Source organism: Daucus carota, chromosome 1 (genome assembly GCF_001625215.2).
Source record: "Daucus carota subsp. sativus chromosome 1, DH1 v3.0, whole genome shotgun sequence".
Lineage (NCBI taxonomy): Eukaryota > Viridiplantae > Streptophyta > Magnoliopsida > Apiales > Apiaceae > Daucus > Daucus carota.
In genome coordinates, this window is record NC_030381.2 from 17,442,198 (window position 1) to 17,465,067 (window position 22,870).

The following is a 22,870-nucleotide window of genomic DNA, read 5'->3' on the forward strand; positions in this document are numbered from 1 at the left end:
AGTATGGAGATGAGCAAACAAATTGAGAAGCAACTGAGGAATAGAGGAGGATCACATTATCCATTGGTTATAGAGCTAGCTGTGGCCTGCATAACTTCGATAACTTCTATCATAAGGCCAAGACAATACATGATGAAAGGCACTTACAGTTACACAAGGCGATACTAACAAAAGCATGGCATATTATCTTTGTTGCGATGTATGCTATGCTATGCTAATAAGTTGACACCATGCCGTCAGTATATGCAATGCTCTTGAGGTATGTTAACGGTAACGACAATGTAGAATGTGCGGTTGGAAAAAGGCTTACAATTAACGCGCATATATAGCAATCAGACGTCAAGTGGTTCAACAAATAATCGCGCTTGTCAGTACTTTCAGAGTTTTTATACTTTGCGTCAGACGAGAGGGGTGATGGCCATTAGCATGTTGATTGCTCTCGCGTTGTTCCTTGTGGTTTTAGTTGTATTGTGGAGAATTGTATGGGCTTCTCCGAAGGGGTTAGAGGGGATTCCTGGCAACCTGGGTTGGCCGGTTGTTGGTGAAAGTAAATCATTTCTGTCAGAATTTTCGAGTCCTCAGGGGATTTACAGCTTCATTAAGACTAGACAACAGAGGTACTTTAACAACTATTAAGCGACATGACAATATAAGCCAGCGCTAATCATTTCTTATCTAACCTGTGTACTAGGTACGGCAAGGTGTTCAAGAGCTATGTGCTAGGTAGGTATACGATTTTCATGACAGGGAGAGATGCAGGCAAGATTTTATTGACAGGAAAAGATGGTTTGGTTACCTTAAACCTCTTCTACACCGGACAACAAGTGCTTGGCCCGACAAGCTTGCTGCAACAGTCTGGTGAAGAACATAAGCGGCTCCGTAGATTAATTGCTGAGCCTCTCTCTTTTGATAGCCTTAAAAAGTATTTCCAGTTTATGAATACTTTGGCTGCTGAAACATTAGACCAGTGGCTAGACCGGGAGGTTTTGGTTCTTGAAGAGGCTTCTACAGTTGAGCTCTTTTCTTATTTTTTTGTTATATTAGAAGGTTGTCGTCGGTAGTCACAAGTAAATAAGCCATGATTTTCCTGTTCTGCAGTTCACATTAAAGGTGATAGGAAACATGATCATGAGCTTGGAACCTACTGGTACAGAGCAAGAAAAGTTTCGAACTAATTTCAAATCCATTTCTTCTTCATTTGCATCCTTACCACTTAAGTTTCCTGGAACTGCTTATGATCGAGGTATCAAGGTATGCTTGAAGATTAATGTAACAATAATTTGTATCTCATCAGAACAAAAATATTACAAGAGCTATAAATTGATAAACATTTTCTTTATCAGGCACGCGATAGGATGTATGCCATGTTTGATTCAATTATTTCCAACAGAAGATCAGGAAAAAGTGTACACCAGGACTTCCTGGAGTCGCTGATACAGAAACATACTAAAAATGACTCTGGAGAAGATCAAGATGATAAACTGACAGATAAACAGTTGAAGGACAACATACTAACATTGCTTGTTGCAGGACATGATACAACAACTGCAGCTCTGACATGGCTCATCAAATTTCTCGCGGAAAATCCAGATGTTTTGGAGCGTCTCAGGGTAAAAAGCATTCTATGTTTATTAAAAAATTTAAGATTACTACTACTGAACAATCTAATTCTCATTCTGCAGAAAGAACACATGGAAATTCTAGATAACAGAAAGACAGGGTCAAGTCTCACATGGTCAGAAGTAACAAACATGCCTTACACAACAAAAGTAAGCACTAAACTGTAATTTGTAGTAAAGATTTTCATATTTTCCATAATATTTAGCTACGTCGACATTGTTTTAGTTCTTCCTAGATCAGTTTAATCTTCCTAAATCAGGTTATTAGTGAAACTCTTCGTATGGCAACAATTTTACCTTGGTATTCAAGAAAAGCTGCTCAGGATTTTCAGATTAATGGTATAAATTCTCAACTAAATGTAACAGTAATGTCCCAGCTGCAACATAGAGTGCGAACCTTTTTATTTATTTTTAAAATATTCCTTTAAGGTTGTGATATCAAGAAAGGTTGGGCTGTTAATTTGGATGTCGTGTCGATTCACCATGACCCTGAGAATTTCCGGGACCCTGAAAAGTTTGATCCATCTAGGTTCGATGTAAGCAATTCTCAGCTCATCACCTGACTACAGACGTTTTCCATTCGACTTTTTAATATTTTGAAACATTAAATTCAATTGCAGTCACCCATAAAGCCCTTTAGCTACCTTGGATTTGGAAGTGGACCTCGGATGTGCCCTGGAATCAACCTTGCAAAGCTGGAGCTTTGTATATTTGTTCATCATCTTGTCTGCAGATACAAGTAATTTGCTCATCAAACTCCTTTTGATACATCTATTTTCTCAAAAAGATTTAGGTGCTAAAATAATACACGTTCTATTGTAAAACTGTTGCCTTGGCTGCAGGTGGACAGCTTTAGAGAAAGATGACAGTGTCCATGCAACACTAGTCCGGATGCCAAAGAACAAGTTACCAATCAAAGTTGAGGCACTGTGAACAAATCTGACAACTGTATCTTTTTCTTTGGTAAACATACTGTAAGCATTATCAAAGTTTTGTAAGTCCGGAAATAAGCAAGAATGGAAATTAGCAAAAATGAATTTGTCTGTGTTGACGGAGAAGGACAGGTTTTGATCTTCAAATGTTCCGGTAGATGAACCAAAGAATCTGAGAGACTAGCCTCAAGCTGTTGGTTATATAATCTATATGTTGCAAGTTATATACTATAAAGTGGCTATAATTTCCGATACGTGTACTAATTATAAGTACTCAAATAACATGTCCCCGAACATGAATGTGGCCTCCAAACAAGCATCCTCTATTGTATTTTGACATTTCTCCAGAAACTTAATTACTGGAATAATGTTCAGACGACTTTGCGAGTCATATTTGATTCAACATGGAGCCAGGCCGTGAGAATAAACAGACATAAGACTATTGACTAGTTGCACCTTCCAAGACAGAAACATGTTTGAATTTCATAAAAGCGCGTAATGTAATCGAGAAATGAATTTCAGTTATGGCTGATAGTAATTTCCACACAGATTATAGTCGAGGATCATATAACCTGGCAAACTCCAAATAGACGTGTTGAGTGTAGGAAAGAACAGTCGATAAAATCAGACATCCGGTTAACAAAATAAGCACGAAGGTCGTAAACAAACAATTATCACAACTGTATATAGGAAGATAGGAAAGAAGAGCACGGCAGGTTGAAGAGTGGCAAACTGTGAACAGCAGGAAGATAAAGACAGTACCTCATCTGAGAACTGGTCCCCAGCAGCAAGATCAAAGATGGAAACGTCCTGAGTTGGGTACCCTTAAGCTAAATGTGGATGCATCTGTTAAGCAAGGACAGAGTTCTTTCGCTATAGGAATGGTGCTCAGAAATCATGAAGGGCACTATATCTCAGGGAAGACAGCGAGGTTCCAGGGCTCTACGAGTGTTGTAGAAGCAGAGATAGTGTTGTTGAGAGTGACTCGCTTCTAGCCCTAGGAGTAAATGCTGTAAACAAGGACTTCCTGGATTATATGGAGTTGGGAACTCTAGTGCAGCAATGCAAGGAAATGGTTAGAAATCGAGGTGATATCTCGGTTAAGTTTATTAGAAAATAGGCAAATAAGGTAGCTCATGAATTGACTAGAATTTCATGTCTACCTAACAGCTGGGTTGTTATCTCGTCTCCTCCATTCTATTTGTCGGAGACAATCTTGTCGGATGTTTTGATTATTGATTGAAATCGATCTTATATTTCAAAAAAAGAAAAAGAAAAAAGAGCACACCAATCATTATCGCTTTACAGGAAATAAAAATGATCAAGAAACCATTGTGTCATCAAGCGTTTTACAAAACTCACAAATCATGATCGTCAAAACTATGTATATATTTCAATGTAAGAGAGCAGAGAATTTAATAGTGCTTAATAATAAAACTTCACAAATCATGGTCGTCAAAACTATGTATATATTTCAATGTAAGAGAGCAGAGAATTTAATAGTGCTTAATAATAGTGTTGTACATAATATACAAAAATCATGAATTTTCAAGTCTATCATAAACTTTTTTGTCCACGTCGTCTCGCGTACACGAGATGCCGAGACATAGGTGACATGAGACACCCACTATCACCATGCACACTCACGCACCTTAGTAGTTGTACACTACACTTGCATATGTGATGTAATATAAAACCACAAGCCTATCATTATCAATTTAATGTGGTATTCAAGTTTTTACAACTCAAGGAACCACATAACTCATTTCAAACTAATCATTTAAACTCATTTATTTATGAATTCTACTAAATATAAAATTTTAAATCCTTATAGTAAGGAACAAACTCCACTTTTTAGTTTCCAAAAATACATCAAGATATATTAAATTAAAAATATGCATCGAACTTTCCATTTTCTAATATACTACACAAAGCTGAAAAAGCTACCAATTAGCATTATGAAATAAATAAATAAGACACTAAAGGTTGTGATCCTACATCAAATGATGAAATTACATTATTAATGACACATGTGACATGCCACATGATGCGGAAATAGATGTAGGAAATAAATTTATAATAAGTACCAACGAGGTCAATCATTAGGTGAGCTGCAGATATCCTGTACTAAGTAGATTAAGTAGATAAGTAATCAATCACAGTGCTGGAATAGTTTTTTGGTCGGCTTTCTCATCCTCCTCAAGAAGGTATGTTGGTCGAAGGGCAATGGTAACGATTGTGGTGAATTTAATAACGAAATGTGATACAATGATGTAGTTAAATTTGATTTGATCTGTGCATATTACTAGCTTCATCATAACCTTGTTCTCGTACATTTGTTAGACATTATCATGTTTATTTAAAAGATTTTTGTTGCCTGCTTTAAGTGAAAGGATATAATATCACTTTTATGTACAACACAAAGAAACATTCGATAATACATTCCTTTCTTGTCAACATACCACAAAAGCATCACCATTTGATCTTTGATTGATATGTCGCATGATTAATCAACAAGAATAGAAACAAGTACCCAACAAGTCATCAAGAATGATTTTTGTAGTCTCGGTTGTCATTACACGAACAATGTTTGTTTAAATATCCGGAGATTTAAACTTATTATTACTGGGTTCCTAATCTAGTACAACCTTTTTCAGTTCTTCATTAAGGTAGGCAAGAAACTTTAAAAGTGAGTAAAAGTTTTCTCGATTTATTTACTATATAAATTTATCATGTCCTTGAAATGCTATCCCTTGATTCAAACAAAATCTATATCTAGACACTCTAAAAAAATTGGTATCTAGACAAAATGGGTGGAATAGCTATCCCAGTGTTAAAACTTACATCAGTTATTGCAACAAAAAGTTTTTGATACTCATGCCTATTTTTTCAATTCGATTGGATTTATTAGTTTAGTATGTTGCTTGTGATTGATAAAATCTCGACCATCTTTACTATAAATACTATTATGCTTTCCAACATGTTCTTTCAATTTTCTACGTGTTTATTTATACTTGGTGAAACCTTCGAAAGAAAAAGTATCCCCTCCACTTTGACTCCCATTATAAGGTTTGAAATATAACAATATAAATATTTATCAGGTCGGTTTATGATGATATTGCAAATAATAAACCAACACATAATATTTTCAAGGTATATCTTTATTTATAAAATACTGAAAGATTTTATAAATTTAAACCCGAAAGTTTGCTACATATGGCTACTACTCTAGATATTACAAATCGTAACCACTAAAGATATTTGTATTACAAAATTAAGTTAGGGTGTGTATATCATGAGTAGAGTGCAAGCACTGCTTAAATACCAGAGTCATTCCACCAAATGTGGCGTTCCCAAAATGTGAGAATATTTCAGGGGTTTTTATAGACTTGTCCACAACTATCCATTGTGAAGACAAGTTGTTCCAAATGCTTCAAATTATGTAAATGTTTAAATTCCATGCCTTAGAATTTTTCTCAAGCAAAAGCCTCCACATAGGCCCTTGGCGCCCTACATGGCTGCCCAACTGCCTAAATAAGCATCCACAATATGCGCTAAAGGTGCTTTTTAGTACCGCAGTATCCAGGCGCAACTCAGCACTTAGTCTCACAGCAACATCCAGCTAAGACATCCAAAGCGCTCTTCCAAGCGCAACTCCTTCCAGCGCCACTCAATTAACTGGTATTAAGACACAACTTCAAGGCCGAGCGCCACTAGCTGAGGCCCATCATCCGAGGCATGAGTAACTAAAGTATTCACAGAGCGCCACTTGAAGACCAGGAACTCACAGCTCCCCTGTGAGGCGCCACATCCAATTCTCCTGAGCCAAAAACCAATCAACAACAACAATGTAGAGGTAGCATAAAGAACGCCACTTGAAGGTCATATAACAGGCACCGCTAAGTAGCAATTGGCGTCCTAAGCATCCACACACAGGAAGTACTGGGAAAACATGACATTGACATATTAATTAATTTTTTTATTGGATGGTATGAAATCCTAAATGAGCCTATTGAGAGGTTATATAGGGGTAATAAAATAATTGAAAAATATGTTGCACAATAAATTGGTATATTAGGAAGACGTGCCAAAAATAACTAGTTATTGTAGTGCAATATTGAATGTGATGTAGATATCAAGAATTTAAGTTTGGACATAAATGAAGTTGAGGGTGTAGGGAGTATGAATATTTTTAAAAAGTGCAAGTGAACTTATAACTCACATTTTCATTAATGGCTAAATACTTTAGTAGAAAATATCTTTATCAAACCTATTGATTTGATACGACTTAAAAATATTTAAGTTGTCACCAGTGTTATACTCCCCCGTCTCTTTTTAGTTGTCAGATTCGTAGAAAAACACACATTTTAAGAAGAATTATATTTTGCAAGTTGTTTCAATGCATACCCTTTTTTATTACATTAAATGCTAAGTCATTAATATATTTATTTGTTGTAAAGTCAAACATTAAAACTAATAATGAAGGGGTAAATATGAAAAAAAATATGTATAAATATGCATTGGAACAAAAATGAGACAACTATTTAGGGACAATTTTTTTTTCACCAAACGTGACAACTAAAAAGTGACGGAGGGAATAAGAAGTTTAAATCGAACTTAATCGATAAAGGTACAAAACAAGGATTAATCGGATTATTTAGAGATTAATTACACAATAATAATATATTTAATCAGTTTTACGACTTATTGAACAATGATTAATCATTAATTAATCATGATTAATCACCAATTTTTAAAATAATGATTGTGACATTCAATAATGTTACATTATAAATATTGGAAACTCATCTAGATTCCGGATAAAATGAGAGTCAGATTAATTATGTGATAAATATGTCAAGTAGGAGAAGTAGTATTTGACTAAATTAGTGAATAAAATAAAGAAAATAAACACACGAATAATGTATTTAGTGATAGAAATTATATATAAATTTGTGATTGTTATCATTGATGCATTTAATAGTTACAAATTCATTTATTTATTATGTGTTTTTATAATTATATTTGTACGTTACAAATATATTCACATAATGACATCATTTATATTGTGATTATGGTGTTCTAGGGGATAGAGGTAGTGCGTGTGAATTGTCTATAAATTTTGGATCATTACAAGAGAAAAAAAAATTATATGAAATACGAATAGCTTTATCAATATACTATCGGAATCCATAGAATATTTTTTTTTATCGCTCCCATATTCTTTCTTTCTTCGACAGAAATCACTTTGATGTGGATGAATTGTATCGAAATATGATATCCGTGCAAACATAATTCTTTCATTTATGAAAGTTTATCATCTAATCGAAAAACATGCAAATGTGAATATATATTAAGATAATAAAACATTAATGTCTGGAAATAAAACAAACCTGGAAAGATTAACAGGATATTATCACAATAGTAATTATACTGTTGGTCCCTAGTATTGCAGAAGGGGGGTTGAATGTAATACTGATAATTTAAAATCTTAACCTAAATAATAGATTTAATTTTCAAGATTATCAGATACACAAATACATACACAAACAGGAACTCAAGTTTTACTCATAAAATAAATATACTTATCAAGGGTCGCGCTCAAGAGAGAACCAATACTTAAAATAGATACACAAATGCATACACAAGTAAGAACTCAAGTTTTACTCATAAAATAAATATATCTTATCAAGGGTCGCGCTCAAGAGAGAACCAATGCTTAAAATAGAACCATAGAAGCACTAAGGTTCTGCTGCAGCACTCTAAATTTTAAATAGATTCTAAATACGTATTTTTTTCATATTTTTTCATCGTTGTGTGTGTTCAAAAATAATTTTAAAACATAATACATAGATATTGACATTTTTTGCTTGTGAAGTTCTGCTGCAGAATCCTAACTAATACTAGAAATAATGCAAGGTTCCATGGGTTCTCTCTCTAATGGTTTTCTCTTGAACATGACCCATCTTATCAAACCCTAAACAAACTGCTATCATTTTCATTTGACAGTTCCTTACAGATTGCCTGAAAATATGATTTTCCTAATTTGTTAACTAAACAGACTAATCAATTCAGCTAAAGTAACCTGAAAACATTCCATACTAAGCCAATACAATTCTAGTAGATGTCGATTTGTCATACTCTTGAATTGATAAGCTTTGTCTTGTTGACTCTCAGATTCTGTCGTAGTCTTGTAGGTCTGTTACAATATTGGATACTGCAACACGCCTGATCTTTGAACATATTGATGTCACTATTTTGCCTCGGAAGATTCCCAATTTAAACGATTCTCATGGAGACAACAACTTTCAGGCGACAAGGTTGCGGTCATGGAATGGACATTTTGACAGTGAGATTTTCGCTCATGTTGTTGTCAAGAAATCCAAACTTGCTATCTGAGAAATAATGTTCAGTCTTCAAAACTTTCGTCAATATTGCTGTCAAAGAATTATCTGTCGTGCACTGCAACATGATGTCTTCTTGTACTTCTAGTGTCATTCCTATGACAGTAGCATCGTATTTTTATGTTGTCTATTCCTTGTTCTTCTTGAGGCTTGAACAATAAATAAACTTCTTCTAAGTTTACATTTACTACATGACAGTTGTTTTAATGCAGTATAAAGATATTCTTTGGCTGTGACAAAATGTTCAGCTTAGTAAAAACAGTAAAAACTAAGTACAAGTAATAATAATGTAATATGTTAAGTTGTCTCTCTAATACTGTCACGCACAAATCATAACATATGCGGGAATAATATAACAAACTAAAAATCTAATTAACATAAAATATAGGAAAGAATCGAAATAATTAATAATTTGATAAGATAAATATTAAGATATATATGATCCATCTATTATATATATATAATACTGCAACATGAGTTTTGGTGAGCCAATTAAATCATATGAAATTACGTTTTTATCCTTTTTTATTTAGGGGCTGGTATTGTATCATGATTTTTAATGACAAATTTTGGGAGGATGACTTTAATGAATTTTATGAACTTTTAATGAGTCATGTTGACTTCTTAAGATTTCAAAAAAAAAATCACGACTCCTAAGACAATGACTTTTAAAAAACTTTAACAGACTTTCTTTTACAAATTCATGACTTTCAAATACTTTAATAGATTTTTATTAAAATCATAAATAACCTCTCTGAAACCCTCTGGACCTTTTACATTACCATACCTTCTCGATCTTCTCTTATAAATAGCCTGCACATAATTGTGACAATTGTTAAGAACTAATAAACGTGTCTATTGGTATTTGGAATGTTGATACAACAGAAGCCTTCCTGTTAAAGATATTTAAGTTGCCACTATTAACGCAATGCCATTAGCAGGGTATATTTATTCATGCCATTAGCTGGACCATTTATAGGGCGAGAGCCTACTTTTCTTCTGGCACAAAAACTCCTAACTTGGTATGATCATCACCAAGTTATAGTTTTTGGCCTCAAAAAGGATTGTACTCTGTTAATTCATTGGTTGGTATATTTCAACGATTTAGCATTTAGGAAAAGTTGAAAACCACTCAAGTACTCTGCAGTTAGTTTAAAATTTTTTATTAGACTATACCACTGACAAATAGTTAAGTGCTTTATATCATTTTCTTTCTTTCTTGTTTTTCTTCAGCTTTAGCTTGTTGATAAGCCACTGGCAAATAGTATGCATAACAACTAAGATATTGGGGATGAGTTTTTTGACAAACGAGTTTTTCATTCAAAACAGGAAGAATCTTTTTCTCCACGGTAACCTTCTTGAATAAACCATTACTATTTCGCCAACCACGTTTTGCGGCATCAACCATGAGATTCAATAACTCATTACTTTCCTCAATTGTCCAAGTTTTATACCCAACAGTTTTTCCTTTCGAATTTTTATTCTCTTGACATGCATCGCCCATTTTTCTGTGCATATTGATAATAGAGAATGATAATAGAGAAGAAAAGGCTTTTTCATATAGGGTGAATTGGAGAGACTTTTTGTAGAGAATGAACCCTATGTTGGACCGACTGGTTAATTGAGGGAAGATAAAGTCATGTCAAATGTTGACAATAATGGCCTGACAATTTTCTGAAGAAATATATATAATTTTCCATAGAAAGTCATTAAAAGTCATCAATTATATTTTTCCACCCAAGTCATTGATATATTGAATAACAACTAAATTTTAATAACTCTTTAAAAGTTGTAATTCAATACCTCAAACTTTGAAAGACTTTTTAAAAATCCTGATACAATACCTCTTTACTTTTAAAGAGTATTTAAAAATCCTAATTGAATACACCCTGATTTTAAAAGTCAATAAAAGTCATAAAAAATCAAAATACAATACCACCCTCTTATTTATCTTATTTATGTTGACATATATCGATCTACGTCTTCAACCCTTCTTCTTCCTTGTACCGTCTCTCTTCAAATCAAAATATGATCGTAAGCCATTTCTTGATGCCGATTAATCATTATTATACCTCAATATGAAGTTCAAATTGAGGTATGTGTTTTGATCAATTTAGCTTTATTTTCATACGAGTTATGCATTTTTATTTTTTTGTATGTATATGCGTGTGTATTGAGTTGTAATGGTTGTATTTGATGGGGTTTTGCGATTTGTTGTTTCTGTTAGAAATTAGCCTCTCTTTTTTTTTCTGTACAAAAAAATGACTTTTATTTGGGGTACTATATTTTTATGAAGTGAATATGTAAGCTTTTAAATTGAGTTTGAAAATAGAATGGGAAGGGCCTTTGGATTTTTCCAATCTCTTACATTTGTTCTGCTTATTACCATTTTTATGCATTGCAAGGTTCGTGCCTTCCTAAATGCATACCTTATTGTTGCATAGCTTTTTTCTTTGTGCTACCTGTAATTATCAGATTATATAGGGCAAACGGTGTATTATTGCATATATGTTTCCATTGATGCCAGATTACTTTAGGTGTACTATGATATGGAGCGAAGAGCTTTTTGTGTAGAGAGTGAACTAATATTATTTGCATTTTACACTCTGATTGGGTAGAGGGAATGGATCGAGATAAATAAGCAATTGTAAAGGAATAGAAAGTGGAAGTGCAGGATTTAAGTGGGGAGAGTTGAAAAAATGAGTATGTGTAAATGTTCAACTATAAGGTTTGTAAAAGATACATTGAGGAGCTAGGATTGAGAATTTAAACTTATATTATGCTGGGGATTGAGTTCTTGTACAAATTGAATGTAAGTGAAAATAATACTCCTTTTTAATACACACCAAGTATTATAAAATTTACAACCTCTTTTCATCGTTCCAACTGGACAAGCTGTAATATACAGGACTACAGGGTGTGTTCAACTTAGAAATAGGTTGACAGGTAAAGAAATTGAAATTATACTAAATTCTTAACACGTGTATGAATAATTATTAGTTTATACTCTTTTATTGGTAAGCTATGCCTCATTTTCTAAAATAATAAATAATCATTCTTTCTTTCACCATTTCTTCACATATCTTAAAACAAGGCTTTTGTTTTCCTCTTATATATTTCATTCTAGCCCGTCCAGCCTTCTTTTAAACACAACTTCATTTTTTGGCCCGGAGCTGGCTTTCTCTTTACTCTTTAGCTTGACATAATAATAATAATGTTTAGTGGCAGGAAGCTAGCTATTTCATTTATTAGTTTTTTTGGCTCATGCATTAAAACCTTCTCTCTTTTTTTGGTACAGTTAGCATGTTGAAACAACTGACAACAATATCAACAATCGAGGTAATCTATTGATTAAGCAATTATCTTCAACATAATCAGGAATATTTGGATTTGGACCATTTACATTGGATGCTGCTACAGAATTACGAACAAATGGAAATACCAAGGATACTATGAGTGGTACTGCTGTATTGGATGAAGTTGTCAAGAAGAAAAAGAAAAAGAGAAGCGAAAGTGAAAAAGGTGTTGTTGCATACCAACCTGATACTGTAGAGAAAGAATTCGACAACTTTAAGAAGAAATCTGAGGAGCTTTCAGATGTTAATGATTTGATCGAATCTGCTAAAGTGAAGGGGAAAAGTTCCAAGAAGAGAAAAAGATTGGTTTCTGATGAAAATGAGATCCAGTCCAACAGTAAGGAAGCAGAAGAAGTTAAACCAAAAAACGGCCAAAAGGCCTGAAAAAAAACAAAGAAAGATAAGAGGACGGTAGGTGGCGAAATGAAGAAAGTGCAAAGGAGAACAGCCGAGTTGCCAATAATGACAGCGTCAAAATATCGAAGAAAATACCTGATGAACATGAAGTTGGGGACCTTGAGAATACAAAAAAAGTTCAGCTTGATCATTCTAATGGAAATCTTGAGAAGAGTGGATAAAAGTCTAGCAATCAAAAAACATCAAAGAAGCAACATAACGGTTCAGCTGAGGTAAGTATTATACAGGCATTACTAATGAAACAAAAAAAAAGGGGGAATTTGCGTTAATTCAAATAGTACCGGTTAGATATTTTAAGTTTTTGTAATTTGCTCCGTACCTATTGTTGTTTAAAGATAGAGTAGTTGGTTCTAAATAATAGATGTGGTCTTCTGTTCATGTCAATGGTTTGGTTGAGCAGACTTTACACATTTAGGTTCTATTGTGTCTGCTTGCAAAATTGCGAAAGTTTTAAACATTTAAATTTATGTAAAAAAATTAAATTGATGGGTGTTATTTTTCCAGCCAAAGACGGTAAATGCATTTCAGAGGGTGAAAATTGATAAGGTGGAATTTGCTGACGAGAAGCTGCAAGATAATTCTTACTGGGCAAAGGTATTCTAGAACTTTTGTGTTTTCTATTTTGCATCTCCGACTATGAGATTTATTTTATCAGTATATATGTATATATTTACAAGTATTTTTGTTTCTAAATTGTTTGAAGAGCTTTGCTGAGATTTGATATGGCGCTAAAACACAAGAAGTATTGGGGCAGGTTAGAGGAAGGTATGCATGTTACCAGCATAGGTGATAGGACGCAATGTTTTCCCCTTTATTTTATACCACCTTTTAAATCGGTAAAAGCTCATTCTAAATGATATGAAGAGAACAACAATTTCTGTACGGTCCACTTCTTGCGGTTAACCTCCATAGACAATTGTTGTAGGTAGGGACTAGGGCATATTATTACATTGTTGTGCTGTTTTTTAGAATTGCTGTGGAGATGCAGAAGAGGAGAGCGGCGGTTCACCTTCTATTCTATATACCGCACCTCCTAGAGTGAGGACAGGAGGTAAAATTTGCCATTTGTTTAATTGTTGTTCAGATATAGATCTAGCTTTCCGTTACAGGCTGCATTCTTCAGCAACTAAAAGTCTGAAAGATGTCTGGTTTCTTATAGCACACTGTTACAACTATGATATGGTATTTACTATGGTCTATAGTACTTATTGATGTCTAATTATTCTTTAGGCAACAATAGAGGAGAACCAAGAGGTTCTGGGATGGTAAGAGGTGGAGGTGCAAACAAAGTTTTACCTATTGAAACACCAGCTTTGCCGCTAGATGAATTGAATAAGATAACTGGTAACTTTGGCAGAAAATCTTTGATTGGAGAAGGTTCCTATGGACGTGTTTTCTATGCAAACTTGAACAACAGAGCAAGTGCTGCAATTAAGAAGCTTCATACTGGTTCTTCCCAAGAGACAGACTCTGATTTTACAGCGCAGGAGAATGCAGTACCATTTTTATTATGTACTCCTTCCGTCCCCCCTGAGTTATATACATTGGGGGATGGGGACGCGGCACGGACTTTAAAGCTCTCGTAAAGTATAGTTCTATAGAGTAAAGTTCTATGGAGACCACTTTTATTGGAGACCGTGGAGACCATTCTCCAAGTGAAATATTGCATAAAAATATTGCAAAACGTATAGTTTTGCACATCATGTTGTACAAAATCATTATTTCACTTTAAAATCTTGAATATCATATAAGTTCCGCATGTAGAACATTACAAAATATTATATTCTACGAAACATATTTAGTTTGCAGGACATTGTTCAACTTGGAGAACATACATTATATACTTATGAAACATAGATGATCTTCAACAATTTTAATGAATACATCATATTTGTTGAACATACTTCACAAAATAATATATTTTATAGTGTTTTGATTGCAGAACATAAGTGGTCTCCACGGTCTCCAATAAAAGTGGTCTCCATAGAACTTTACTCTAGTTGTATAACTTATTTTTAAGATTTTTCTTTTCTGTATAAAAGTTTGAATGTTATATTTTTATTCAGAAAAAGAAAATTTTAAAAACAAGTTATAGAACTATGTTTTATAAGAGTATTGAAGTGCTTGTCGAACAGTGAAAAAGAAACGTATAGAATTAAATGGGACAGAAGGAGTAATACTGAATGTTGTTCATATTGTCATCTCATTTAACTTTTGTTAATATTATATGGCCTTCTAGTCTTCTGACAGCTTTCCATGGTATCGAGACTCAAGAATTATCATTTCACAGAGTCGATTGGTTATTGATTAGAGAACAATAATAAAATTTTGGCATATCAATATGCCACTATAGGATCACTACATGACGTATTACACGGTACGACAGAAAGATTTCACAGTAGTATATATATTAGATTTATAACAAGTAATTTACTGTTTTAAATTATACTGGCACAGGGAGGAAGGGTGTACAAGGGGCTGAACCCGGTCCTGTTCATAGTTGGGTCGAAAGAGTTAAAATTGCTTATGGTGCAGCGAGAGGCCTTGAGTTTCTACATGAAAAGGTTCAGCCTCCAATTGTACATCGTGATGTCAGATCCAGCAACGTCCTTCTGTCTGATGATTTTGTACGTAGGATAATGTTGACTTCTCTATTCTGCACATAATAAAACCATCCCCTAATTTATTCATATGTGTTTTTGTAGAAGCCTATGATAGTTTGCAGGTTGCAGGCTGTTCTTGTTACGGCAAGAGAAAGTTCTACATCTGAGAATGCAAAACTGGCTAATATTTCTTAATTTTAGTACTACTCAACATATATGTAATTTTTCAACCTTGCATAAAAACCTACAATAAATGAAATTAGAGTATGCCCGTGCCTCGCACGGGCTATAAAGCTAGTTTCTACAAATAATTGAACAATTATTAAATATATCATAATAAAAATTATTATATAAATAGAGAAAAGTTCCATGGAGACCACTCTTTCATTGGAGACCTTGGAGACCACTTATATTCTGCAATTAAAACACTACAAAATTTATTATTTTGCAAAGTACATTCTATAAATATCACTATATCATTGAAAATGTTGAAAATTATTTATGTTAAACAAGAACAATATTACCTCTCTCTCTGTCATACCAGAACATCAAAATTTCTCTTCTTCTTCTTGTTTCAAAACCCATCCTTTCTCCTTCACTAAACACAACTCCAACTCGTTGTTCAGTTAATGAAATAGTTTGTTTCACCTAAGAATCTTGAATCGTCTGTTCTCTCTCATCATCCTCCTTGGATTGCTCGCTTCGTGGCTGTTTCTTATACCTATTCAGGCTATCGGATCAGCCGCTTGTAGTTTTTAACCGTACGTTTCTCCGATCACGAGACGGTAGGGCTTTTGATCATGTCGAAGATCGTTGTGGTGTTCCTGACTAGCGATGGATCGATTTAGATCTCTGCGTTGATGATTGGGGTGGCTATTGTGTGTGCGCACGGTGCGTTTTGAGCGCCCGATGATTTGTTTTTGGATGAGCAGGGTGAGCAGAATAGTTCGTTTCCTGTCGTTCTTTTCCGGTGCTGCTAACAATGCTACTGCTGCGGCTGCTCCAATCATCGCGACTCATGGTTGAAGATTTGGACATCTGGTGGTGTAATTGCGGATTCCGGTGACCGCGGCTGTTCCGGGATCAGATCCGTGAATCGGTCCAAGAAAGACGTTAATTAATTAGGCCTTAATTGAGGGAGTTTTTTTTGCACCTTAATTGAGGCGTTTATGTGCCTTAATTGAAGGCGTTAATGTTTGACTTGTAGAGTCAATTATGTGCCAATTTGTTGGCTTGTTTAATTATTGGATATATTATTTTTTAGTTTTATAATATATAATATATATATCCTGTCATATATATCAACTTATATTTTTCTCGTTTGCTTTGTTTAATATTTTCAGGATGCTTGGAAGAAGACAGATTTTTCCTTTCGGACATTAAAGTTTTATTATCTAAATTTCCCCGGTCATCTTGCATGTCCGACGGTTAGATGATAAGCTTTCCTGAATGAAAGAATTATCACGGTAAATTGCCGGATCATATTCGTTGAGATTCATTCTCATTATAAAAAAAAACAAGAAAGAACATGTATGTTCTGCAAGATCAACAAATGTTCTACACACTAAACATATTTTTATAAAATAATATGTTTTTTAATGTTTTATTTGTCAAGTGTATAAAATTTGCATGATTGTCAATAAAATAATGATCTTTGTAGAACATGATTCGAAAAATAATATATTTTGCAATGTTTTTATGGAGTATTTTAGTTGCAGTACATTAGTGTCTCTAAGTTTCCGATGAAAAAGTGTTCTCCATGCAATTTATCCCAAATATAAGAGTTAAATTCAAATGTGTGGCCAAACTTTACTTCGATTTTCAAAATGGTGGCCAGACTTCCAAATTTTCAAAAACGTGGCCCAACTTTGTCTCCGCTTTTTAAAAGAATGGCTGCCGTTAAAGAGACGTTAAAAACTTAACGTTAACTAATTTGAGCGGGTTTTTTAAGGGGTATATTAGTCTATTTCTTATAAAGGGTACATATCAGGCGATTAAAAAGGGTAAAAACACAATTGACATACTTTATCAGTGTAAACCCTAATTAAGAAGAAGAAGCACGCGAGAGTGAGATCAACGAGAGAGAGATGGAGTGGTTTATGCGACCTAGGAAAGAGATGCACAAATATGGAGATGCTGAGTGTCCTGACTATAAAGGTATGTGTTCATACCCTACCCTCGACTTGTTTATTTGTGATTCTTGGATTCTATACTTGTATTCTATTCATCTGTGGTCCCAATACCATGTGTTTGTCTTCTTAAATGCTTGAACTGGTCCCTTATGTCTCCTCTTTCACTGATATTCTATAAAAAAATGATACTTTGCAGATTACCCTTCATATTTTACTGTCAAGTTGTATTATGGTGGTCACTTTGACACTTTATAGTCAAAATTTATGGAGTACAAGATTGATTACTATGATTTCTGTAATGTGGATACAATGTCAGTATTTGAAGTTGGGGCTATGGTGTTTGAGTCTGTTGGTCGTAAATCTGTTGGAGCTACTTTGTATTTTAAATCACCGAAAGAGGGAATGGAAAAGCTAGGAGAATTAGAAAATGATAGTGACATATTGATTATGACTACACTTATATCTGAAGAAGTTCAATTTGTAGAGGTTTTTGCTGTGCTTTTGGAACCTATAGTTGTTGAAGGGTTACCCATTGGAGTTGCACATAGTAGTGGACAAACCCCCCTAATTGTAGAAATTGATGATGTAGATAATGAAGGGTATCACAGTTCTGGAAGTGATGATGAAATCTTTGAACACCCCCTACAAACCCCCCCTGAAAACCCCCAGGAGAAGCCCCCTGAAAACCCCCAGGAGAAGCCTCCTGAAAACTCACCTGAAAATCCACTTAAAAAAACACCTGAGAAAAAGCAAAAAAGAGTGAAAACTGTGGGTAAAAAACCTACTCCAAGAAAGGAGAATGCTGCAGGGCCTAGGTTTGTAGATGAAGAACAAACTAGGGATGGTGGGAGGGACCAAAATTTGGGAAATGAGGATGATGGGATGATGGGTAGTGAGTCAGATGACATAGAATGGCATCTTGATAGCAATGATGATGGTAATTCATCAACTGATTTTGCCACTGATGATGTTAGCAGCATGAACAAAGAAGAGAGTCAACAGCCCCCTCAAAATTGGGATGATGGAATTGAATTTAATGATGAGGCACCTGTTGGCAGTGAGGATGAAAAGGTGGTTGTGGATAGTGAAGATGAGGATGGAGACAGTTACACTGAGTTCAATGAAAAGGTGGATATGCAAAATCCAAAGTTTAAAATTGGCATGCTTTTTAGTAGTGCAGAGGTTTTGAGGAGAGCTATTCAAACCCATGCCATAATGGACAAAAGACCCATTGTTAGGACACCTAATATGGGGCATAAAATTCAGTTCAAGTGCACACCACCATGTGAATGGAAAATATATGCAAATAGGTGTCAGAGAAGTGATAATTATCAGATTAGAAGTTACAGTGGGAATCACACATGTCAGCTCACATTTCAACAGAAGCAAGTAACTGCAGAGTGGATAGCCAAAAGGTATGAAGATGATATTAGGATAAATCCTAGTTGGGACTGTGATTCTTTTCAACAGAAAGTGGTCAATGACCTTGGCTGCCAAGTGAATAAATCCATGTGTTATAGGGCCAAAGTACTTGCTCTTAAGGTTATAAATGGCACACATGAGGAATCATATGCTATGATTTGGGACTATGGAAATGAGGTGAAGAGGGTAATGCCAGATTCTACAGTTGCAATTGAATTAGAAGAACTTGAAGCAGGTCAGGAAAGGAGTAGATTTAGGAGGATATACATATGCCTTGGGCCTGTTAAGAAAGGATTTATGGCAGGGTGCAGGCCCATTATAGGATTGGATGGGTGTCATTTAAAAGGCCCCTATGGGGGGCAATTACTCACAGCAGTTGGCATAGATGGTGAGGATGGGATGTATCCTATTTCTTGGTCAGTTGTTGATGCAGAGAATACTGCAAATTGGACATGGTTCATCAGCAAGTTGAAAGCAGATTTAAATATGGAGAATGATGCTTCTTGGACTTTTATCTCCGACAAGCAAAAGGTATGCATTTTCTCTTTGGTAAGCACTAACATTTCCTATTTGTTTACTGGTTAGCACTGACATTTTCTCTTTGTTTTAGGGACTGATAAATGCTCTTGAGGAATTGTGTCCAAATGCAGAGCACAGATTTTGTGCAATGCATTTGTATAGCAACATGAGTAAGATTCACAAGAGACTTGGACTCAGGAGCCTGATGTGGAGTGCAGCTAGGTCTACCATAGACTACCACTTTGATAAAAATATGGATGCAATTAAAAAGGTATGCCTGTGTTGGAGATGTTAAGATGTGATTGTTTGTTTCAATTAAAATCATGGAATTTTATTTTAATCTTGGCAGATGAATTTAAAATGCTATGAGTGGCTAGCAGCTAAACCCAAGGAGCAGTGGAGTAGGTGTGGTTTTAGAACCCTCTGCAAGAGTGATATCTTCGTAAACAATCACTGCGAGGTGTTCAATGCATCTATTAAGAAAATTAGGCACCTTCCCATTGTTACAATGCTAAGGCATATACACTCTGCTGTGATGCGTAGAATTCAAAAAAGAAAACAAGAGGCTGATACTTGGGTTGGAAAATTTTGTCCTAACTCACTTGCGAAGTTGGCTGAGTAAGTGCCCTTCAATTTTCTTGTAATTTGCTTTCATTTTTCTTGTAATTTGCTTTCATTTTTCTTGTAATTTTCTTGTAATTTGCTTTCATTTTTCTTGTAATTTTCTTGTAATTTTCTTCTATTTTATATTGTCCAGGGCAAATAAAAAAGCCATTACCTGTCAAGTTACTTGGTCAGGAAGACCAAGATTTTTAGTTCAAACTTCTGCAGGTGGCTTTGAAATTGTTGTGGACCTTTTTGAAAAAACATGCCACTGCAGGAAGTGGCAGCTCAGTGGAGTGCCCTGTTTTCATGCAGTGGCATGTATGAACTCTAGGAGAATGGATCTAACAGAAGGCTTGCATGACTGTTATTCCATTGAAATGTTTAAGAAGGTATTCACACTATATTTACACTATATGTCCATCTTATCTCCATCTTATCTGTCATTTAATTTTCTTCACAGGTTTATTCACACATTGTTGAGCCAATCAATGGAAAGGAGTTTTGGACAAAAACTCCCTACACACAGCCTTTGCCTCCTAATGTTAAACCAACTACAGGCAGGCCTAAGATGAAAAGGAGTAGGAAAAATGATGCTCCAACACCAACACCAGCTCCTGATTCAAACAAATTAAAAAGGCAAAAAACAAGTTTAAGATGTGGAAACTGTAAAGAATGGGGTCATAATCGTAGAGGTTGTAAAGCAAAGGTATGTCATTGCTTATCAGTAGTTGTACTAACACAATATCCACAGATTTATTTACACTGTATATTATGTTCCAGAGAAATGTTGGCTCAGAGTCACAAGCAGAGGCTGAGACACAAGCAAGGGATGAGGCTGAGGCTGGTCAGAACAATGAAGTGAATGAAGAAAATGTTGGAGGCCAGAGCACAACAACTGAATTTGCTCCAGGGGCATCTCAACCAACAGATGACCTCCATGACAGTCAGGGAGGTGTCTTTGAGCCACCACCAGCTAGACAAAGCCCTTCCACTTGTGGTGTTGTTCCTAAAGCTTGGCAGAAAAAACAAAAAGTTGTAACTACAAGGGCTGAGATTCTAAGGGCAAGAAGTACAAGAGAAAGAAAAATTAACAAGAGATATCAAGATTGAACCTGTTCTTCATGTTACACTGTGCAAACTTGGAAATCTTCATCTTTTGTAGTCTTTTGCACACTAGCAGATGGAATTTTATTTGGGTTAAATTCAGATACAATTTATTATGACAAGTTTAATCCTTTTGAAATGAAGATATTCTTATTATGTTGCAGTTTATTTTATCTATTTATGTTACAAGCGTCTGGAAATGTTTAACAACTGAACATTGTGCAGTTATGTTTGAAAAGATGCAGAAAAACCCATTTTTACCCCTGTTTCCGTTAGTCCCGTTAGTGGCTTTTAACGGCAGCCACTCTTTTAAAAAGCGGAGGCAAAGTTTGGCCACTGTTTTGAAAATTTGAAAGTCTGGCCACCGTTTTGAAAATCGGTGTAAAGTTTGGCCACAACTCTGAAATTTACTCCAAATATAAATATAAAATTTTTCTCCGAAACAAGTCTTTCACTTTTATGGAAAAAGCGAGACAAACATAACCAATAATAATAAGTTATGGAGAACCGTGTATACGAGAAAGATTAGGCAACAGTGTAACTAACAAACAAGCTCGTAATTTAAGTTGAAGATTCGAATGTAACACAAAAAAATTTATGTGAGCCCATGCTAATAAAAAGACATTATCAATTAAATCTAACATATAAAAGTATTAAATTATTATATGTAAAGGTAGAAAGATTCATGTTGCAACACTCCAAAATATATTCTTCCAAGCATCCGGAATTGTTTCACCATGTTTACCTATAATGCCTTTTGATCCTTCACTAAAGCAGAAACGTCCCGCCTAGTCTCACAAGTCGCAACCCTACTGACCTTTGGGCATTTAATAAAAAAAGATATTCATTTTATTCCCAAATTAATTAATTTTTTAATAAAATGAAAGATTTGTATTTTATAGCTACACATCCCCATCAATGGTGTCGCAAATTCTATTTCCTGTATATGCAAAACTAGGTTGGCACTTGGCCCATCCTGCCAAACACTCAAATTTTTCCCTTTCATTCAATCAATTGTCATAATTAACGCTTTAATCATCCAATAAATCATAAATGAGCCTACCAATATCCTTACACTAAATTCATCTAAATTTATAATACATTTACTGCAAATTTGGTTTAAAGTTTATCCCAAATTTAGAATTTATCCAACATATTGACACCAAAACTTACGTAAAGAAGATTCATTAATATATTATACAAAATTATTCTATTATTATGAAAATATAACATTAATTATAAGTATAAAGATAATGTCGAAATTTATCAAAAGTTTAAATTTCATGTAATTTTTGGTGTAACAACAAATTTTATGATTTTAAAATTTGGTCGGAAACGAATTACGCAATTTAGTATGAAATAATATATATAAATTGGTTGGAGATTATCAATTAACTAAAGTAATACATAAAAGTTGAAGGTTATTAAGTCGAATTGAGTTAAAATACAAGCAGGATATATTAAAATTTAGGTGGTGTTTAGTTTTAAACTCGGCTTGGGGTTCGGTTTATAAGTTAAAATTATTTATTCATATCATTTGTATAAAAATGTCAATAAATACTTATAAGAATTGAAGAATAGTAGCTTTTAATTATTTCATGATTTCATAATTTTTTCACAAACAATTTAGTTACTTATAACTTGCATCTTATACTTCACTTTTTTATTTTAATAAAAAAAAATACTTATTACAAACTCACTCAAATGGACTTTTTAACAGATATACTCGTGAAGACGGACGGGAGTTGAATTTCAA

At 34.3% G+C, this 22,870-nt stretch overlaps 1 protein-coding gene and 1 pseudogene across 1 annotated transcript; both read left to right on the forward strand.

Annotated features, from left to right (window-relative positions):
- The first annotated feature begins 52 nt into the window (after positions 1-52).
- Positions 53-2,805, forward strand: LOC108208259 (abscisic acid 8'-hydroxylase 3). The gene is made up of 9 exons (XM_017378781.2): positions 53-617; positions 692-1,010; positions 1,099-1,251; positions 1,344-1,610; positions 1,683-1,769; positions 1,880-1,958; positions 2,049-2,155; positions 2,240-2,358; positions 2,462-2,805. The coding sequence occupies exons 1-9, from the start codon at positions 415-417 to the stop codon at positions 2,550-2,552; spliced, it is 1,425 nt and encodes a 474-aa protein (XP_017234270.1). The 5' UTR covers positions 53-414; the 3' UTR covers positions 2,553-2,805.
- Positions 2,806-11,659: 8,854 nt separating this feature from the next.
- Positions 11,660-15,526, forward strand: LOC108218384 (probable protein kinase At2g41970; annotated as a pseudogene).
- Positions 15,527-22,870: the final 7,344 nt, after the last annotated feature.

Excerpts from the sequence above, each read along its gene's own strand:
- LOC108208259 (XM_017378781.2), top strand. The coding sequence starts at position 415 with ATGGCCATTAGCATGTTGATTGCTCTCGCGTTGTTCCTTGTGGTTTTA. Across the intron at positions 1,252-1,343 it reads CTTATGATCGAGGTATCAAG|GCACGCGATAGGATGTATGC; the intron begins GTATGCTTGAAG and ends TTTCTTTATCAG. Across the intron at positions 1,611-1,682 it reads ATGTTTTGGAGCGTCTCAGG|AAAGAACACATGGAAATTCT; the intron begins GTAAAAAGCATT and ends CTCATTCTGCAG.